At 54.9% G+C, this 18,562-nt stretch overlaps 2 protein-coding genes across 5 annotated transcripts in view; both read left to right on the forward strand.

Moving 5' to 3' along the window:
- Positions 1-10,233, forward strand: part of CPA5 (carboxypeptidase A5) — a 31,972-nt gene extending 21,739 nt beyond the window's left edge. The window contains exons 11-13 of one of the 3 annotated variants that reach the window (XM_045495653.1): positions 503-665; positions 1,822-1,824; positions 10,223-10,233. In XM_045495653.1, coding sequence (XP_045351609.1) covers positions 503-665; positions 1,822-1,824; position 10,223 — 167 coding nt within the window. In that variant the 3' untranslated portion in view covers positions 10,224-10,233. Of the gene's footprint in view, positions 1-502; positions 2,655-5,339; positions 5,550-10,222 lie in introns of those variants that run through there. The other 2 variants (XM_045495651.1, XM_045495650.1) reach the window with 2 other exon arrangements.
- A 1,077-nt stretch (positions 10,234-11,310) lies between these two features.
- CPA1 (carboxypeptidase A1) lies at positions 11,311-17,859 on the forward strand. Of its 2 annotated transcripts, none has more exons than XM_045495655.1 (10): positions 11,311-11,440; positions 11,937-12,018; positions 12,470-12,703; positions 12,956-13,057; positions 13,599-13,700; positions 13,877-13,987; positions 14,617-14,707; positions 15,221-15,424; positions 15,985-15,986; positions 17,595-17,762. In XM_045495655.1, exons 1-10 carry the CDS (start codon positions 11,355-11,357, stop codon positions 17,760-17,762), a joined length of 1,182 nt encoding a protein of 393 aa, XP_045351611.1. In that variant the 5' UTR covers positions 11,311-11,354. The 2 variants fall into 2 exon arrangements, with proteins under 2 accessions (XP_045351611.1, XP_045351610.1); XM_045495654.1 differs by lacking the exon at positions 15,985-15,986 and adding an exon at positions 15,806-15,890 and having other exon boundaries at positions 11,313-11,440; positions 15,221-15,420; positions 17,589-17,859.
- The last annotated feature ends 703 nt before the right edge of the window (positions 17,860-18,562 follow it).

An 18,562-nucleotide genomic window follows, 5' to 3' on the forward strand; every position in this document is an offset into this window, starting at 1 on the left:
GGGGGGTGGGGTGGGGTGGGGTGGGTGGGCGGGTGCCGTCTCTTTGCCGACTGGCAGCACTGGTTGGCCACAGGGCCGGGCCATAGGTCTGACCGGGCTGAGTCAGAGCTGGTTTCCAATCGGAATAGAGGGGTGAGTGGTGGCACCCAGAAACAGGCAGCTGCTTCTCTGCAGCACTAATGAATGCCCAACTCCCAATGCCTGGCTCTGTGATGGTCTCTGAGAGAGGAGATCTTAAGGGTGGTGGCCTCGAGGAGCTTTCCCTTTGCCGGGGGGGAGAGAATGGGGAGAGAGGGCAGGGGGTGGCCCAGGTTGAGGCCTGGGTCAGGAAGCTTGATGTTGTCCGGGGTGAGTTGGGGTCAAGCTCCCAGGGCCCACTTACCACTCAGGATGCCTCTTAGCAAAACACCCTATTCTTCCTTTGTGGGGGGGGGGGGGGCATTTCTTTGCCCTTTTTTTTTTTTTTTTTTAAATTTTTTTTTCTTTGCCCTTTTACATCCAGATGTGGCCAGCGGGATCACTGTCGACTGGGCCTATGACAATGGCATCAAGTTCTCCTTCACCTTCGAGCTCCGGGACACGGGGCGCTATGGCTTCCTGCTGCCGGCCTCCCAGATCATCCCCACGGCCCAGGAGACGTGGCTGGCGCTTCGGACCATCATGGAGCACACCTTGAATCACCCCTACTAGCAACGCCACCGAGGGCAGAGCGGGAAGGTTCATTCCCTTCCCCGAGGATCGGGGCTCCTCCTGAAACCCAAGTGATGCCTCCTGTTCCCCACACCCCAACCCTGACCCCTTAGGAGATAAATACAAGTTTGAACAGGCTTGATGGCCTCTGGGGCTGGCCACCAACCCCTTTGGGCTCGCATTGAGGAGGGGAGAGGGGCACTTGAAACGCCTCTTCAGTCCCCAGCTACTCAGGAGGGTGAGGGGCCAGCAGACCTTACACGTGCTCCTCCTGCAAGTGTGGGTCCTCCAGGCCCACGGCAGACAACGCACCTGCTGGGGGCTGCTAGTAGGCACATTGTCCCCTTGGTGTTTGCATCCTAAGATGATCCTGGGGGGGCCAATGTTTGATCAAAAGCAGTGGCTCTCCGGTGGCGACATTTCCGGCACCTTGAGGGAGAGGTGGGGACAGGCAGGCAGCTTCCTCCTCTTCCTGCTTCATTTCCTATGTTGGTAGGGGTCAGGGGTTCATTTCAGACTCCCCCTCTTTGAAGGTCCCATTCACCCCCTAAAGGAGAGTGAACAAGTCACCGGTTTGTGACCTGCGCCTCCTGGGCACCCTCGCAGTCTCCGCTGGTCCTGGACAGAGTCACGGCCAGTCAGGGCCAGCACGGCGAAGCCCCACACATCCAGGGAGGGGAAATCCTCTTTTCCCCCCCTCTTTGCCACAGTCACCGTGGTTGTCCTGCACTGAGCGGTTAGTCCCGGCCCGGCATTTACGAAGTAAGCACTTTATTTAAGGGAGAGAAGGGATAATATTTTGAGATAGAAGAAACGAGATGCACCCCCTCCCAATCCTGAGGTTTCTTTATTTCTTTCTTTTTTTTAGATTTATTTCTTTATTTATATTATTTATTTTGAGAGAGACAGAGACAGCATGAGCAGGGGAAGGGCAGAGAGAGAGAGAGCATCCCAAGCAGGCTCCACACTTGGCAACGCAGAGCCCGACACGGGGCTCAAACTTACGAAACCACGAGATCATGACCTGAGCCAAAACCAAGAGTTGGACGCTTAACCGACGGAACCTCCCAGGCGCCCCTCCTGAGGTTGTTCCTAATACTTTCCGCCTTCCTCCACCCCCAGGGAGCAGAGATAGTGGGTCTGTTTGCCCCGCCCTCAGGGCAAGGCAGGTACTCTGAAGAAGCTGGAGGTCAACAGCAACGCTGGGTGGGTCTGTGCACGTCTGAGGCAGAAAGCGAGACTTTCATTTGCAAGGGCCAGACTTTGGTTTTGTTGCAAAAGAGGAGGATTGTGGGTACCCGGGAGCTGGCCCCTGCAGGACACAGAGCACGGAGTTTTACTCTAAACCGCACACATGGAAGAAAGGAGGGTGAAGTGAGAACAAGTCCCTCTTTCCACCCTAAAAGGAGATAGAGGTTAAATTGGTAGATGGAGGGGATGGGTAGTGATCGGAACTCTAGGTAAGGCCCAGGTCCGAAAGGGCAATGGAGGAGCAGATTAACAATGGCCGAGCCAAGGGGTCTAGGCAGGTTATTAGAGTGTACCCACGAGGCTGGGTACACTCTGAGCTGCGTAGCGCTCTGAGCAAAGAAATGGTGAGGAGGCCTGGGGTGGAAGCAAGAAGGCCGAGCCCGGGGGCCATGCGGCCAGCGGCCATGGTGGCACAGTGGCCATCGACTGGGGATGCCTGTGCCCAGGACCCGCCATGCCATGAGGAGGCCTGAGCAAGTCAGGGTAATGAACACCTGAAGAACCCAGATCCTCTCCAGGGGAAGAGCCAAAAGAAGGGAAGCATCCCGATTTGCGCTGTGGTTTCTCCCAGGAGGCAGATTTTTTTTAAAGCTGGAAGTGATTTGAGCGAGCTAGAATTTCCAAGCTAAAGTTTTCTGCTATTAGTGGGAATATGAGGCCATGGGCTAAATTAGTATAAGCTACAGATAAATAAAGCAAGTTATACCTTTATACACCGGAGTGCGCGATTATAACTTTTGTACCCTCTGTGCAAATATTTTAATTTCAGCCTCTTGGGGAGGATATTATCAGTGTTTAAAAAATTTTTTTTCCTAATGTTTTTATTTATTTTTGAGAGAGAGACAGAGCATGAGCAGGGGAGGGGCAGAGAGAGAGGGAGACAGAATCTGAAGCAGGCTCCAGGCTCCGAGCTGTCAGCACAGAGCCTGACACAGGGCTCGAACCCACGGACTGTGAGATCATGACCCGAGCTCAAGTCGGACACTTAACCGACTGAGCCACCCAGGTGCCCTGATATTATCAGTATTAATATGCTTGTACTTCAGATAAGGAAAGTATGATGATTATTTGGACAGGTTTTTTTTTAATGTTTATTTATTTATTATAAAGAGAGAGAGGGAGAGAATGTGCATGAGTAGGAGAGGGGCAGACAGAGAGAGAGAGAGAGAGAGAGAGAGAGAGAGAGAATCCCAAGCAATCTCCATGCTGTCAGCGCAGAGCCCGATGCAGGGCTCAACCCCACGAACTGTGAGATAATGACCTGAGTGAAATCAAGAGCCGAATGCTTAACTGACTGAGCCACCCAGATGCCCCGATTCGGAGAGATTTTAAAGGCCACACAAGATCACATGGAGGAAGTTGTCAAAGGGGTTTTGAACTCGGGTTTGTCTAACTCCAAAACCACTATGTCTCCATTTGTCCAAGTGTGACCTGTGGCCACATTGGCAGCAGAATCCGTGGGGAGTAATTTAATGTGAAGATATTCGGGTTTCATTCCCAGAGTGAAACAATCTCTGGGGTGTACCCCCTCCCCCCCAAATGTGTATTTGTACCATCTGCCCCAGGAGTTCTGAGGTCCCTTAAAGGCTGAGAACCACCTGCTTTCCTGTCTCCCAGAAGAACACATTTGAGTTTCCCTGGGGGAGTTGGGGCCTTGGGTCTCCCACCTTTTGCCATTATCTGTTAGGGCCGAGGGTGGTTACAACGGCGGGACGCTGGTCATCCTTTGCCAGAGTATTGCCAAGGGGCTGCCTTAGCCTAGCCGTGGTCTGCAGACCACAGGCATCAGCATCACGTGGAAGCTTGCTGGAAATATAAACTCTCAGGCCACCCAAGACCTCCTGAATCAGAAAGAACCTCTGGGCATGGGACCAGGTGATGCCAATGCCATGCTGGAGAAGCATGGCCCTAGAGGCAGGAGGGTCTGGACCCTGATGAGCTTCTCAGTAACAACAGTGAAAATAATAACCGTTTCTCGCACGTACCGTGTGCCATTCATGGTTCCAAGCGCATGACAGTTTCAACACATTGCCTCCTCACGGCTCCGAGAAGTAAGACTCTCGCTGTTTTTATTTTCAAATCAAGAGGCTCAGGATGAGGATAATAGCCAAAGGGCGCCCAGCGACTGAGAGGCAGGCCTGGGACCTGAGTCTTGCCCAGAGCCCCTCAGGACCAGGGGCCAGGAGCTTGTTCTCACAGCCATGTTGGAAAGACCTCTGCGAGGCCAACAGGCTCACAAGAGTTGGGGCTGAAGCTGCTTTACAGATGGCGGTCTTCTTGAAAGGCAACTTTCCCTTTAAAACCCTTCAATGACTTAAACCCCCCTCCCCCCCCCCCTCCGCCCAAGGTGCCACGTGGCTGGCCCTGCACACCTCTCCCGCTTTGCCTGAACACCTTGGTCATCAGCCCCAAGCCCTCTGACCTCCTCACAGCTCCTCCTTCGGCTCCTTCCCAACTGGAAGCCCTTGCCTGTGCTCCTCCTTCTCTGGAACATTCTCTCCTCTCACTCTCCCTCCAAATGACCCACTCCTTAAATTTTCCCCTTCAGTATAATTTCCTCACTTAGTCCTTCTAGGACCATCCATGAGAAGTAGATCTATTCTCTTTGCCGAGGCCTTACGTACTTCCTCGATTACAGTGATAGTAACTGACTTCTTTGTTGCTTTGTCTCTGCCACTAGTTTGACTGCTCTGTGAGGGTAGGGACCACGTTTGGGTCATTCACCCTCAGTTCCTGTCAGGTGCACAGTGGGTACTCAGTATTTGTCAAAAGAGTGCTTTTCGTCCTCGTACGGATTAGAACTAGATTTAGCATTAGGTGACAGAATGGCTTTAGCAGATCGGGGTTTTATTATTTTTTTTTCATGTAATAAGTTGCCTGAGGTAGGTAGACCAGCCCACCTGACTGAACCTGACTCCTTGGCACGCTGGGGACCCAGACCTTTCTGGACTGTTCTGTTTTGTCACTCGGCCATCATTTTGACCTCCGGTCCACCTCCATCACGTGACTGAATTCCAGGCAGGATGAGGGGGCAAGGGCAACAAACGTGAGCCAGCGGCTGAGTTGGGCGATCCACGGACTTCAACTTACACTTTATTGGCTGGGGCTGTGTCGGTGGCCATGCTCAGCTGCAAGGGAGGCTGGGAAATCACTTTATAGCTGAGCACATTGCTGCCCCCAGTGAAATTAGAGTTCTGCTGGGAAGGAGAAAGGGGAGAATGCATATTGGAAAGACAGCCAGCAGTCGGCTGCTGCTTCTCAGAAGGGAGAGAAGATCTGAAGGGGGTCTCTGAATCAGTTTCTTTGCTCTAGGTAATCAAGTGACTGACTAAATGATTAAGCCACAGAACTTTCCAGGGCCCTTTCAAAGCTTCTGGCCCAACCCCCTCATCTTACAGTTATGAAGGCTGGGGGTCTCTGGACTCGCGAGGCCCTGCATGAACCTAACATCTGGGAGAAGACTAAAGTGAGGCCTCTTCTTCCTATGACCGAGGGGGTCTCCTCAGCAAGCCCAGGGACGTGACGGTTGGAGGAGTTTATCAAGTGAAAGCTCAAGACTTAAACATGTGAGTTTTAGAGATATTACAGAATAATCTCTTTTTCATAAAATCTGAACATTTTTGTTTTTCATTTCTGGGGTATATAATGCCAAACAGGAGTTCAGTTTTTCTACATGCTGCCTGATTGGTTGTTGTTGTTGTTTTTTTTTTTTTTTTTTTTGCCCACCCCCCCTTCCAACAAACTGCTCTTTTTAGGTTATGTTTTTTCATCCTTCTCACCAGTAAAATTTATGAGCATTTATTTAAAAGAAAAAAACATTGGAAAAACTGAAGAGAGAAAGAGTGATTATACATATGGAAAGCTATAAAGAACCACAGTGAATGTGCTGCGGTTATTGCTTTCTTAAAAAAACAAACCAGGCAGGCAGTTTGGAACCTGGAAGAGTCCTGTGTGAGGGCAGGCGGGTGGCAGAGGTGGAGAGCGATGGCCGAGTGGCCGCGGTCCGGGGAGTCCAGTGAGGAGCCCTTAGCTCTCCCCCACCCCCACTCCCCGCCCTCCGCCATCTCCCCTCTGACCGCCCCCGACAGGCCCAGAGAGAAAATGACTTTACTGAAATCATAAAATTAAATTAAAAAAAAAAAAAAAAACTTCTTCAGAAAACTAAGAAGGCCCAGGCAGCCACTTGCTACAGGCTGAGAGAATCCAGGGAACGTCAGCCTGTCAGTGCTCCACACGCGGGTGAAGTCAGGCCACATCTTGAGCTTGGGGGGGCAAGGCATGTTCTTCTGGGGATGGGGGGGAGGGGGCCGGTGTCCCGAAGGACAACTTTAGCCTGTTCCGCCTTCCAATGTTCTCCTTCCCCAAGTATGTGGGACAGTCCTTGGCAACGACGACGTGTTCGCAAATCCGTTGGTCCGGCTTGCTCCTCATTCACCTCTTGCTGTCTTGGCCAAACTCTGTGGCTCCCCATCTGCCCTCCTGCCCTCCCCCCATCAATTCCCCAAAGCACAGTTAAGAACGCAGGGTAACATTTCACAAAATTTGACTTGGGCATACAGAAGGGAAATACAATGTGGAAAGTAAAACCCTTCAACTGGACACTGGCTTTGGAGCTGGTTCGTGTCCCTTTGTGAGACAGCCCCTCCTTCTCCTCCACCCTCTTGACCCGGTTCCCACGTTGCCTCTCCCCTCCCCCATTTTCTTTTTTCTTTTTCTTTTTCTTTTTGTTTTTCTTTTTCTCTTTTTCTTTTTCTTTTCTTTTTTTTTTTTTTTTTTACATTATGGGACATTCCTGCTTAGGTCTTCTCTCTTCCACATCTCTGTTCTGAGATTTCGCTTCTGACTTGACGCTTCCTAAAAACCCATTGAGTGTTTCTGTCTTTGGGATGCGGATTCTGCCTCCCTTTTGGAGACACACACTAGTCACTTGAAAGTGGGAGTTCTGCAGCTTCAAAGCAAACAAATACGTCCTACTGGGCGCTCCGTTAGGAAAGCGAACTCAAGGAGGCTGCCACGAGGGCCTCGTCCTCCCAGCCTTCCATGAAGCCCCCGAGACCCGCAGCCTCCCCCTGCGGCCTCCCCCTGCAGCCTCTGCAGGATGTGGTCCCTCTCCACCCGCACTGTCCTGGGAACACTCATCCATCACAGGCCCCAGGACCCCTGTGGCTCTACTCTGATCTGTTCACAAACCTGGAGAGCCAATCTCTCCCCTACCCAGACCTGTCATCACGGCTGTGATTCGTTCGGGGGTACAGAATACAAATGTCCTAGAATCATAAAGCGTTACCACTAGAAGAGACCAAGGAGATCATTCTGTCCTATTCTCTCAATACGTTGATGAGGAAACTGAGGCTGAGGGATGTGCACGTGATCTTCCCCAATCATATAATAGGTTTGTGGCGATTTACTTTTGGAAGGCATTCCCTCTCCTGTTTTTTGCTCTTTTCGGAAGGCAGAGGCTGTGTTTTTCGTTGGTTGGTTTTGTTTTTTAGGTACGTGTGATAGAAAGCCTCCTTGATAAAGCTTGGTGGGGGGGGGGAAATGGAACTTACTGGTTCTTCCAAGAGCGGGGGTGGGGGTAGGGTGGCTAGAACCGCCTGAATCACCTGGTCTCAGTTAGAGTCGGGAGGGGTGGTCCTTCGGAAGGAGGAGGATGCCGGGCAGGGAAAATGAGATGTGTTCATTACAGTCCACCGCTTAGCTGCCTCAAATTCTCATAGACTTCTCTTCCCATTCGCATGAGTGTACCACATACAGCCTGAAACACACGTGCCGAAGGGAGACAGCTGAAGTCTCATCCAGCTCCTGCATCCAGTCATTTTGACCGTGCCCATTTGTGCTCTCTGCGAGGATCCCTCTTGTCCACTGTCTCCTTTGATCCCCAATATGGACATGGGGAACTGATTCTCCTGCCTTTATAACAACCCATTTTCTAGGTTTTAGTTTGGGGATCTTTAAGCATTGTCGTAGAGCCTCTGTTTATCATGCTTGGGCACTCTCTGGCAACAGGGTTGCCATGGATAGTTGTCCAGTTTGTACACTGCACAAAAACATTCTGCTGAGAGGATGAGGGACTATGTCTTCACAGAGGGAGACTAATGCCTTTTCCCATTTCACATAAAGGCTCCCCTAGGCTAAAATTGTATTGTCTTCTGACAACACAAGCACTTTAAAAGCTTCGTAGATGCATCAGTTAGCAACAAATAATAAACGACGGTGCTTTTTACAGTTAATATGGAGGAAATGTATATTCTTTCATATTATATAGTCCAAAGGTGGGGCAACAGACTTGATAATATCCAGAGAAAGGTGTCTCCTTCTCAAGAGTGGAGAAACATTTCTAGAAGCTTCCTTGCTGGCTTCCTTTCACCTCTCATTGGCCCAACGGAGTCACATGCCTACCCCCAGACCAATCACTTGCAAAAGACAATGGGGTTCCTCAATTGTCTTTTTTTTTAATGTTTATTTTTGAGAGAGAGAGAGAGCATGATCAGGGGAGGGGCAGAGAGAGACAGAGACACAGAATCCGAAGCAGGTTCCAGGTTCTGAGCCATCAGCACAGAGCCTGATGTGGGGCCTGTGGAGGAAGGGAGGGACGCTGGACTCTACTCCATGTGGCTTCGGCTGTCCTTCCTCTGTTTGCGGTCAGGCCTCAGCCCCGTGACTTGTCCAAGAATCTGCATATCAGGCTGGTGGCTTCTTTCTCATGCTAATAGGTCTCGATGGCCTTCATCTTTGCCCTTGCTTTGGACCGATGTGAAGCAAGCCACTGTGGAAAGGCAGTGCTGTGGCCCTCTGCCCCAGGTTTCGTTCTAGCAAATTGGTTTTTTTTTTTTTTTTTTAATTTTTTTTTTTCAACGTTTATTTATTTTTGGGACAGAGAGAGACAGAGCATGAACGGGGGAGGGGCAGAGAGAGAGGGAGACACAGAATCGGAAGCAGGCTCCAGGCTCTGAGCCATCAGCCCAGAGCCCGACGCGGGGCTCGAACTCCCGGACCGCGAGATCGTGACCTGGCTGAAGTCGGACGCTTAACCGACTGCGCCACCCAGGCACCCCAATTGGTTTTTACCAAAAGGCAATTTTCAGCACCCTGAGGTGCTTTGGAGGGGCCCAGGGAATTAGGCCTAGCCTCCACCTGAGACCCAAAGTCCTCTCCCATTGTGTTTCCAGATTCCTGCCAGTGCTGGCCCTCATTTTAGCTTGCAGCATTGAATTAATCTTTTCCAACCTTGCAAGAAAATAGATTACATGACTCTTGGACACCTTAGATGTCTGGCTGGAGGCTTCAAGAGGCCCACTTGGCAGGGCAGGGCCCTTCCCCCACCCCTCCTCCTTTCGGCAATGGGTTTGTCTTTTCTGGAAGGAATTCACAGAAGGCCCAAGAATTAGCCAACACCCCCCCCCCCCACCCCAACATGTGTAATGTGCATGAAACAGAGTCAAATTATAGGACAGCTTTAGAGTTAGAAATACAAAAAGAAATATTGTTTTCATAATGCAAACTGAAGACAGGCTCTACGAAACCTTTTTTCCTGCTGGGGGACAGATTTGAAAGCTTGAGAATGTTACAGGGCACTGAGAGATGGGGGGGAGTAGGAGAGATGGCTAAGAAACATTTCCTGGTCTGAGGAAGCTTCTAGTCTCGCTGGGAGACATACATTAAGGAGGAGTAAATGTGAGTTTGTGTTTCAGCACCGAATAGTGTAACGAACACCTCTTCCTTTCTCAGCCTAGCAAAATCCTGTCATTAAGACCCAGGTCAAATGTCACCTTCTTGGGAAAGTCTTCCCTGGACCCTCCTGGACAGGCCAACAGTGCAGAGTCCATGGCCTTACTGGTGCCTCTCACGCACGTCAGAGGAAAAGCACTGCTCGGGTCTCCTGCAGTGAGGAAAGCAAGCCAGTAAGACTTTTGCCCGTCCACCCTGGTCTTGGTGACAGCTTCTCGTAAGACCTCTTGGAGAACCGACATGTTGGTTGGTTACTTGTGTTTTTCACACCAGACCGTGAGCTCCCTGAGATCAGGGACCGGCGTGACTTGGGCATCATCCCAGGGCACAGCACAGTACCTGGGCCAGAAGAATGAATAAGGCAAGGGGTGAGCATTCGGAGAAAGGGTAGATACTTGAAAAAGAAGCCAGAGGAAGCTTCGGGGAGAAAGAGGGTCTTATCTGGGGCCTGGAGGTCAGGCAAGGCTGCTGGAGTGGAGAGGAACAGTCTTCACGAGGTTCAACGTCTGTTGAGGGTGAATTCAGTGTTTTACTGCCTTCTCAGAGCGAGGCTCGGCAGAGAGTGGGGGGTAAATCTAATGGGGTCACTCTGCCCCAGCCATAGAGGGTAGGCCAGGTAGGGGGTGGGATAGGGAGGCAGAGGGAACAGATGGAAACCAGAAAGGGCCACCTTGGCTGTTGTCAGTGTCCGAGCCTGAGCCCCTGACACAGAGCAGGGCCCCCAGATGGTGCTGGGTATCCATCGGGGGCCCCCAGTGGATTAGGGCGGATTTGTGTTAGATGTTTCTACCATGAGATCAGCATCCAGAGCCCGAGCGAATTCCCCTTTGTGAGTTCCGGTTTCTCTTGTATACTGTGCAGTCCCCACAGGGGTCCGGCCCCGGTTCCCACCACCACGCTTTCTATTCAGATGACATCTGGTTACAGTTCCCATCAAGGGCGACCGCGATCCTGGGCCCTGTGGTGGTGGGGGTGGAAGGAAACACTGGCGAGAGTCGAGTTCCTGCCCCAGCTGCGGTCGCTGTGGCCTGACTCTTGCAAGAGCGCCGAGGCCGGCCGGGAGGAGTGGGGCCTTGAAGCCCCCTTCAGGGGGCTGTACCCCAGAGCGGGATGTGCCTTGCGCAGGGGAGGGGCAGCCCTGGACAGAGCCAGTGTGGTGAGAAGCCAGCGGGTACAGGAACTGGATGGGGGCAGAGAGTCCCAGCCTACTCTGTCCCAGGAACAGAAGAGCTGGCCCTCAGGAGCGTGGGAGAAGGGGACGCCCCACACGAGGCTCCAGCTGGTCTGGCCGCTCCGAGTCCTGGCTCCCCCGCTGCCCGGTCAGCAAACAAGGACTGCGGCCCGGGTGCAGGTACCCGCGGCTGTGGGCGAGCAGGCTCCCAGCTGACCCTCAGGCCCCAGCTGACCCTCAGGCTCAGGCTGGCACTTCATGGCCAAGGGGTTGAGGCCTGGCTTATCTCCCCAGCTGCCCTGTTCCCTGCCACTTTATCAGGGAGGGCGAGAAGGTATCAGAGATCGGGGCCCTCATCCTCCCTCCCCGTGGGACAGGGCCCAGGTGCAAGGTGGTGGTGGCGGGGGGGGGGGGGGGGGGAGGGGACCAGCTCTAGGGCACGGTTGGAAGGACCCGGGAGACCTGGGAGAGTTTAAAAGGCCCCGGGACCTTCTTCTCTCAGCCTCAGTTGATGTTCCCAGCTGGCCGCAGCATGAGGGGGCTGCTGATTTGGAGTGTGCTGCTAGGGGCTGTCCTTGGCAAAGAGGACTTTGTGGGGTAAGGGTATGGAGGGAAGGGGGTGCTCAGACAGGAGACGGGAGGACTCCGCCCCAGCCGGCGTCTGGAGGAGAGAGACTGACTTATGGGATGACTCCAGAGAGAGGCAGACTAGCGGGCCCCAGGAGGCAGACTGACCGGGCACCAGGGCTGAGAAGGAAGGGGTCTGGTCCCTCTGGGCAGCTTCCCGAGCCCCCGAGAAATCTGAGCTTGAAGGAGGAGTTTTCAGGAGAGGAGGTGGGAGGAAGCCTGATGGGCTTTGGAGAGAGAGAGAAATAGTCTAAACCGGGACGGGGTAGCAGCTGTGTCCGGAAGGCTCCAAGGAGCCTGGGCCTCCCCTTGCGAAGACCCCTCGTGCTTCCCCCTGCTCAGCCCGGGGACTTGAGCCCAGCCTGGGGCTTTCAGGCCACTGGATGCCGTGGTCCTCCCACCTGGGGAGTGTGGAGGGCCAATCAGAGCTGCTCAGGCCCCCAGTGTCCCCTCCCTCTCTGCCCAGGCACCAGGTGCTCCGAATCTCTGCTGCCGATGAAGCCCAGGTCCAGAAGGTGAAGGAGCTGGAGGACCTCGAGCACCTGCAGGTCGGAAGAAGTGGGGAGTCCTCCAGGAGGCCCCAGGGCTCCTCCCAGGCCAGCCGGGCCCACCCCAGGACCCCATCATCCCCTGGGGCCACCTGGGGCCTGGCCCTGCTCTCCTCAGCCACCCAGAAAGGACCCGTGGGACTGCTTCCTGTCGGGAAATGATTTAACCTCCTAGTTCCAGACTCTTTCTGCCCTTGAGCATCCGAGCAAAGGGAGGGCCTTCTCTTTAGCGCTTCTCTTTGCTCGCCGTCTTGAAGCTCCTCCGCGATGCCTCCGGGCCATTTCCCTGACCGCGGTGGACGCCGTCCAGGGCCCACGGTTTCCCCTCGGTCCCCGGCCCCTAACGCCCACGCCGCAGCCCCAGGTGTACGGGACCCCCTGGCGCCGGCACCCCCTCCCGGCTGGCCCTTGCCCAGCTCACCGTGACGGTGCCCGCTCTCGTCCTCTCCAGCTGGACTTCTGGCGGGGCCCTGGCCAGCCCGGCTCTCCCATCGACGTCCGAGTGCCCTTCCCCAGCATCCAGGCTGTCAAGGCCTTCCTGGAGGCCCACGGCCTCGGGTACACGATCATGATTGAGGACGTGCAGTCGTTGCTGGACGAGGAGCAGGAGCAGATGTTCGCCTTCCAGGCCCGCTCCCGCTCCACCGACACCTTCAACTACGCCACCTACCACACCCTGGAGGAGGTGAGGGGCCCCCGGGACCACTCTGCACCGGCACGGAGCTCGGCATCAGGCTGGCAGAGTGCGGCCAGAGTCAGGGCTGACCTGGGCGTGCGCGGCACCCGCCCCGTCTCCGGGGGGCCCGGGGCGGGCGGGGGGGTGGGGGGTCTGGGCTGCGGCTCCGCTACGTTGCAGGGCCTGTGGCAGGCTGGCTGACGCTGCTGCAGGGGGGAGGCGTCCGGGTGACAGCCGGCCTCCCCTTCTCTCCCTTCTCAGATCTACGGCTTCATGGATATGCTGGTGGCCGAGCACCCACGGCTTGTGAGCAAGCTCCAGATTGGCAACACCTACGAGGGGCGTCCCATCTATGTGCTGAAGGTAACGGGCACCTAGGCAAAAATGGGCACCCACATCTGTGCATGGGGGCCCGTGGGTGAGCCCAGGGTCACCGAGAACGCTCTGCTATATGAACTCCCCGTGCTGACATTTGGGAAGGTCGCAATTTCTATGCTGGTCTAGCCGTAGGCATACGCAGGCACACACGATTCTTAAACTTTTAAGTGACCGAGTGTTTTCATGCAAACGTCCCGTCGCGGAAAGTATCCGAGAGTCCGGGTAGTCCAGATAAAATGGTTTATTTGTGACACCCCACAGAGAACTGTGTCTGGGCAGAGGAAAAGAGTAGGGCCCGGAGCTCTGGCTGAGTCATATGTGCCCCAAGGCCAGGGTGAAGGCTGGAGGCCAAGTTCTGCGGGATTCCTGCGCGGGCCCCAACCCACCCCTCACCTGAGTGATGGCCCCACAAGGAAAGCCTTAACCTGAGATACCCAGGGAGCGGATGGCCTCTGGCCTGGCGTGTGCTCCCCTTCAGGGAGGCAAGATAAGACCCGAGCTGGATCTCTTTGCTTTTCTTGTCCAGTTCAGCACCGGGGGAAACAACCGTCCCGCCATCTGGATCGACACGGGGATCCATTCCCGGGAGTGGGTAACCCAGGCCAGCGGGGTCTGGTTTGCCAAGAAGGTAAGCCGGGGGAGGTGAGGAGGGTTCTCACCTGGTGGGCTGGTGGTCAAGGCCCACGGGAGCCCGGGCCTCCCCTTTGCATCCAGAAGCAGGGATGCAGAGGCGCAGATGTCCGTTGCTCTAGGGTGGCCGATGCCTGGCCTGACCCACTCTGCCTGCGTGTCCCCCCCCACCAGATCACACAAGACTATGGCCAGGACTTCACTCTCACTGCCATTCTTGATTCCATGGACATCTTCCTGGAGATTGTCACTAACCCTGATGGTTTTGCCTTCACCCACAGCAAGGTACAGACGTCCTCTCGTTCTTGGGGAAAACACGGCGGGCCCCTGGTCTCTGAGCCCCGCAGGCTACTCACCCCGAATCTCAACCCCCAGAAGTTGAGGGAGGGGCAAACAGACCTGTTCTGCTGGACCAGGGTTCTCATCCTAGGCCTTCTTGATGAGGCCCCTCAACTCTCAACCCCTCCGTTGAGAGAGCCAAAAATGTCTTCAGACATTGCCATATATCTGGGGATGGGGAGGGGGGACAAAATCCCCCAGACCCGCTGCCCTGGACCTTATTTCCTAACTTTATTTTACTTTTATGGCAGGTACAGCCTGCTACCAATCCCGCGTGTATGGGCAGGGGGCGGGGGGGGGGGGGGGGAGGGGCACCTTCGTTTCCGCTGGTAGAAACCTCTGGCCAAGCGCCGTCCACTGTTGCCTCTGTTCTCCTTCAACCAAGAGCCCCCTTTGCAGACAGACCTTCCCGACAACCAGTTGAACGTGGCTTCTGATCCGTGCTGTGTCCACGCCCATGCTCCTGATCGGAGCGCCTCGTGTCAGTTGTGGCCGCTCACGGCCCGCACTGCTCTCTGCTGGCTCTGGCCCCCGGCCCAGCACGGTGACCGACAGGTGTCTGGTTCCTTCCTCAGAATCGCATGTGGCGCAAGACTCGATCCCTCACACCGGGCTCCTCCTGTGTTGGGGTGGACCCCAACCGGAACTGGGACGCTGGCTTTGGGAGTAAGGCCCAGTGTGATTTGGGGGCAGGGACGGGAAACCCAGATGGCTTCTTCCCTGCCTGTGTCCTGTTGCCCGCCCCCCCACCCCCACCCCTTTCCTGCCCCAGCAGGGAGGGCAGAGATGTCAGCCTCTCCGCTGAGGCTCCCAGGGAGGGAGGAGGGCCTCTGAGATTTTCTTGCGCCTCGTCCGTAGAAACAAATCTCCCCCCTTTGGAACTTAGGTCTGAAACCTATGTAGGGGGTTTCTAGAGTAACTTCAGCTCCTTCTCTCTGTGGTCCCTTCACTGCAAGAATGGGTCTTGCTTGGGGAGCCCTCCTTCCCTCTCTGGGCATGTCCACCTGGCTGGGGAGGGAGGCAGGTCCCCCAGGTTATAAAAGGCCTTGGCCTTTCCTTAATTCCAGGGTGGGGGTGAGCCCTCCTGCATCCCACCCTTATTTCCACGCAAAGAACTTGAGGGTGTGGAAGCCACGCTGCTTGGCTGTTAAGGAATGCTACCCCCCTCTCCTCCCACAGTGGCCGGAGCCAGCAGCAACCCCTGCACGGACACTTACCGGGGCAAGTTTGCAAATTCCGAAGTGGAGGTCAAGTCCATCGTGGACTTTGTGAAGAGCCACGGGAACATCAAGGCCTTCATCTCCATCCACAGCTACTCCCAGCTCCTCCTGTATCCCTACGGCTACAAGGCAGAGCCAGCCCCCGACCGGGACGAGCTGGTATGTGCTGATCCCTTGCTTGCCCTGCCGTGCCCAGCACCCCTTTCCACGGACCCCTGATGCCTTGGGAAGACCGGCAAGGCGGACTTGTCTCGCTTTCTGTCTGGGAAACTGAGGTACAGAGTGGCTGAGTCACTTCTGTCCCATGACACTGCAAGGGGAAGGGCTAGACTTTGAGCTCGTACCACAAGTTCAATCTGGAGCCACGGTGTGATCAACGGGCAGCCAGACGTCCTGCGGGGTTCGGGGATCGCGGGGCTGCTGAGCTCCCGCTGTGCGCGGGGCCCCGTGCTCTCTGCTGGGCTACTTCCCAGCTAGACGCTGGGCTACCCTGGCCCTGGCGTTGCTGGCCATAACAGGTGGCATCGCTTGGCATTTTCTCCAGGATCAGCTGGCCAAGTCTGCTGTGACGGCCCTGGCCTCTCTGTATGGGACCAAGTTCAAGTACGGCAGCATCATCAAAACGATTTGTAAGTGGGTGCACGGTCTCTGGGGTGGCACCGGGAGGAAGCTTAGCTGGCTTTTCCGGCCTGACGCGGTGTCCCTCCTGGAGGAAGCAGCCAGGGGTGTGCCTAGATCTGGGAGCATGGGCGAGGACAACAGCCCTTGGCGGTGCCTCGGGGAGCAGTGGGGCCCTTTCCTGAAGTGAACTCTGCCTTCGTGGATACCTTCAGACAAGCCTATCAGTTCCTCTGAGAACTTTTGTCCCCTTGTCTGGGGTGAAGTCCAGCTTTAGGAGGGGATGGAGAGTTCCGCTGGCGTTTGTAGATCACCAAGAAACTCGCCTTAAAAAAATACTCTTCCTCCAATGCCTTTCAGTGAGAGAATATGTCCTATCGTTTCCCAGCTTACTTGTACGTGCAATGCCCCTGCGAGGAGCACTGTTATGTCAGAATGGAATTAAGTCAGCAAATGTTTATTGAGCACCTACTCTGTACCAGGCCTTGTTTTCTGTGCTTGGGAAATAGTTGGAAATAAGCGAAGATCAGGAAACGTACGTTCTAGTCAGGGAGAGTGACAATAAACACGAATGAGTAGACGATACAGTGTGTTAGGCCATGAATGCTAGGGAGAAAAAGAAAAGCTAGAACCTGGTGGGTGGAGTCAGGAATATCGGGCATGGAAGTTGGGTGGGTGGGTTGAAGGGTAGGCCTCATTGAGACAGGAAAATTTGGGCCAGTGTTGAAGGACACGAGGAAGGGCGCCAAGAGGCTATCTATCTGGGGGAAGAGCCTCCCAGGCAGAGGAACCTTCTAGAACAAAGGCCCTGCCATGTGATCTGGACTGGCATGTTGGGGGGATAGCAGGAACAACATGGAGCCCTAGGTGACGGCCGCAGGGTGAGAGCACACGGGGGTCGTCGGGGACAGGTGGGGGGCGGGGGGGGCAGATCCCGTAGGGCCCTGAGGAATGCAGTAAGTTTGCTGGCTGACGACAGGCAGAAGTACTGAGTCAGAGGCCGAGGACAGAGGTGAGAGGGCTTGCAGGCACCCTTCACGTACCTCCGCCCCCCCGCGCGCCCAGGGCTTGGTAGATGAGCGGGCCACGGTCTTACTGAGGGCTGGCCTTGCTTTTGGACTTCAGGCCTTGTTTGGAAATGGGTTTCAAACCGCACCAGAGGTTGTCGGTTCAGTCGGCGTTGCCAGGTTAAGTCCGGATACGCAGCCCACCTCCCACACCCCTGCCCAATTCAAAACCAACTTCGTTACCCGCTGTTAACTGCAAATCTGGGCAAAATTCCCTCCAGAAAGACAGACGAGGGGCCTGTGCTTTGCCTCTGGCCTTCTGCACTCTCTCCTGCAGACCAGAGCCCCAGGGGACAGATCCCGGTTACTCAAGCGGGTAACTCTGGTATATTTGGAGGTTTGACCAAAGCAGCTGTTGGAGGGAGGTGGTTTTCAGCGGGGCTTTTGCAACGGCAAGAACTTTCTCGCGTTCCCCCGTGATAGGAGATCCACTGCCGGTCCTCCTCTCTGGGCCTCTGGAGCTCAGACCCCTTGGGGGACTTCCTGGGAGGGAGCCAGGCTGCTTGGTCAACAGCAGGCACTTAGTAGACGCTGACTCCAGTCAACCCTGCGTGAGGCTCCGGGTTTAGGACCGTTGGCCCAGCCCGTACCAGTGTTTCTAAGTGATTGACCTTTGCTCTCCGGCATCTGCTCTTGCCCCAGACCAAGCCAGCGGAAGCACCATTGACTGGACCTACAGCCAGGGCATCAAGTACTCCTTCACCTTCGAGCTCCGGGACACGGGGCGCTATGGCTTCCTGCTGCCGGCCTCCCAGATCGTCCCCACGGCCCAGGAGACGTGGCTGGCGCTTCGGACCATCATGGAATACACCCTGAATCACCCCTACTGAACTGGTCCTTCGGCCCTCTCTTCTTCCTCCTCTCTGGCCCCACCCGGGCGACCAAATAAAGTCTGAGTGTACGTGGAACAGAATCTTGGGGGCTTACATGTGGGAACGTACGTGGCACGTCCGCCTTTTCAAGCGAGGGTAGAAGTGATTTAGTTTTTGCAGGCCTCGCCGGAAATGTGCGGGTGGTTGGACTAGATGACGCCTCGATTGCCCCTGCCTTCCGAGGTCCTCTGAATTTGGATCCAAGTGGTGTCTGCTTTGATTAGACCACCCTGGGCTTAGCTCATGGGTGGGATGATGTGTTCATACCTTAGCAGCAAGCAGCAGCCACAGCTGCTGACCGAATGCCTGGGACCCTGCAGTGGTCAGGAATTCAGCTCGTACAAGAGTGTAGCCAGTTGGATCCATGTATCCACAAGAGCCAGAACTCTGAGTATGAGACAGAATAATCCTGGTGGTCACCGCTGTCCCAAATAGACATTGCAGCCGGGCCCGGCCCATTTCTGTAAAGCCAGATACGGTCTCCCACTCCTGGATTAAATCGGAAGAAAACGATCAGGTCGAATGAAATAATTTACTGAAGATAAAGAACAAACACCAATCCCAGAATCTTTTATTCATTGTGGTGCCTGGTGACGACTTTGCCTTTAGGGACGGAAGTAGCTTTCTTCTCATACGTCACATCCTTTCTAGCATCCTTCGGGTCTCCACTTCCTTTTCTATTTGACCACCACTACTCCTTATCATTTGCAAGGCTCTCCTCTTGACACTCTCCAGAGCTCCGAA

The sequence above is a fragment of the Leopardus geoffroyi genome, chromosome A2 (assembly GCF_018350155.1).
Source record: "Leopardus geoffroyi isolate Oge1 chromosome A2, O.geoffroyi_Oge1_pat1.0, whole genome shotgun sequence".
Lineage (NCBI taxonomy): Eukaryota > Metazoa > Chordata > Mammalia > Carnivora > Felidae > Leopardus > Leopardus geoffroyi.

Excerpts from the sequence above, each read along its gene's own strand:
- CPA1 (XM_045495654.1), top strand. The coding sequence starts at position 11,355 with ATGTTCCCAGCTGGCCGCAGCATGAGGGGGCTGCTGATTTGGAGTGTG. Across the intron at positions 12,019-12,469 it reads AGGACCTCGAGCACCTGCAG|CTGGACTTCTGGCGGGGCCC; the intron begins GTCGGAAGAAGT and ends CGTCCTCTCCAG. Across the intron at positions 13,701-13,876 it reads GGGTCTGGTTTGCCAAGAAG|ATCACACAAGACTATGGCCA; the intron begins GTAAGCCGGGGG and ends CCCCCCCACCAG.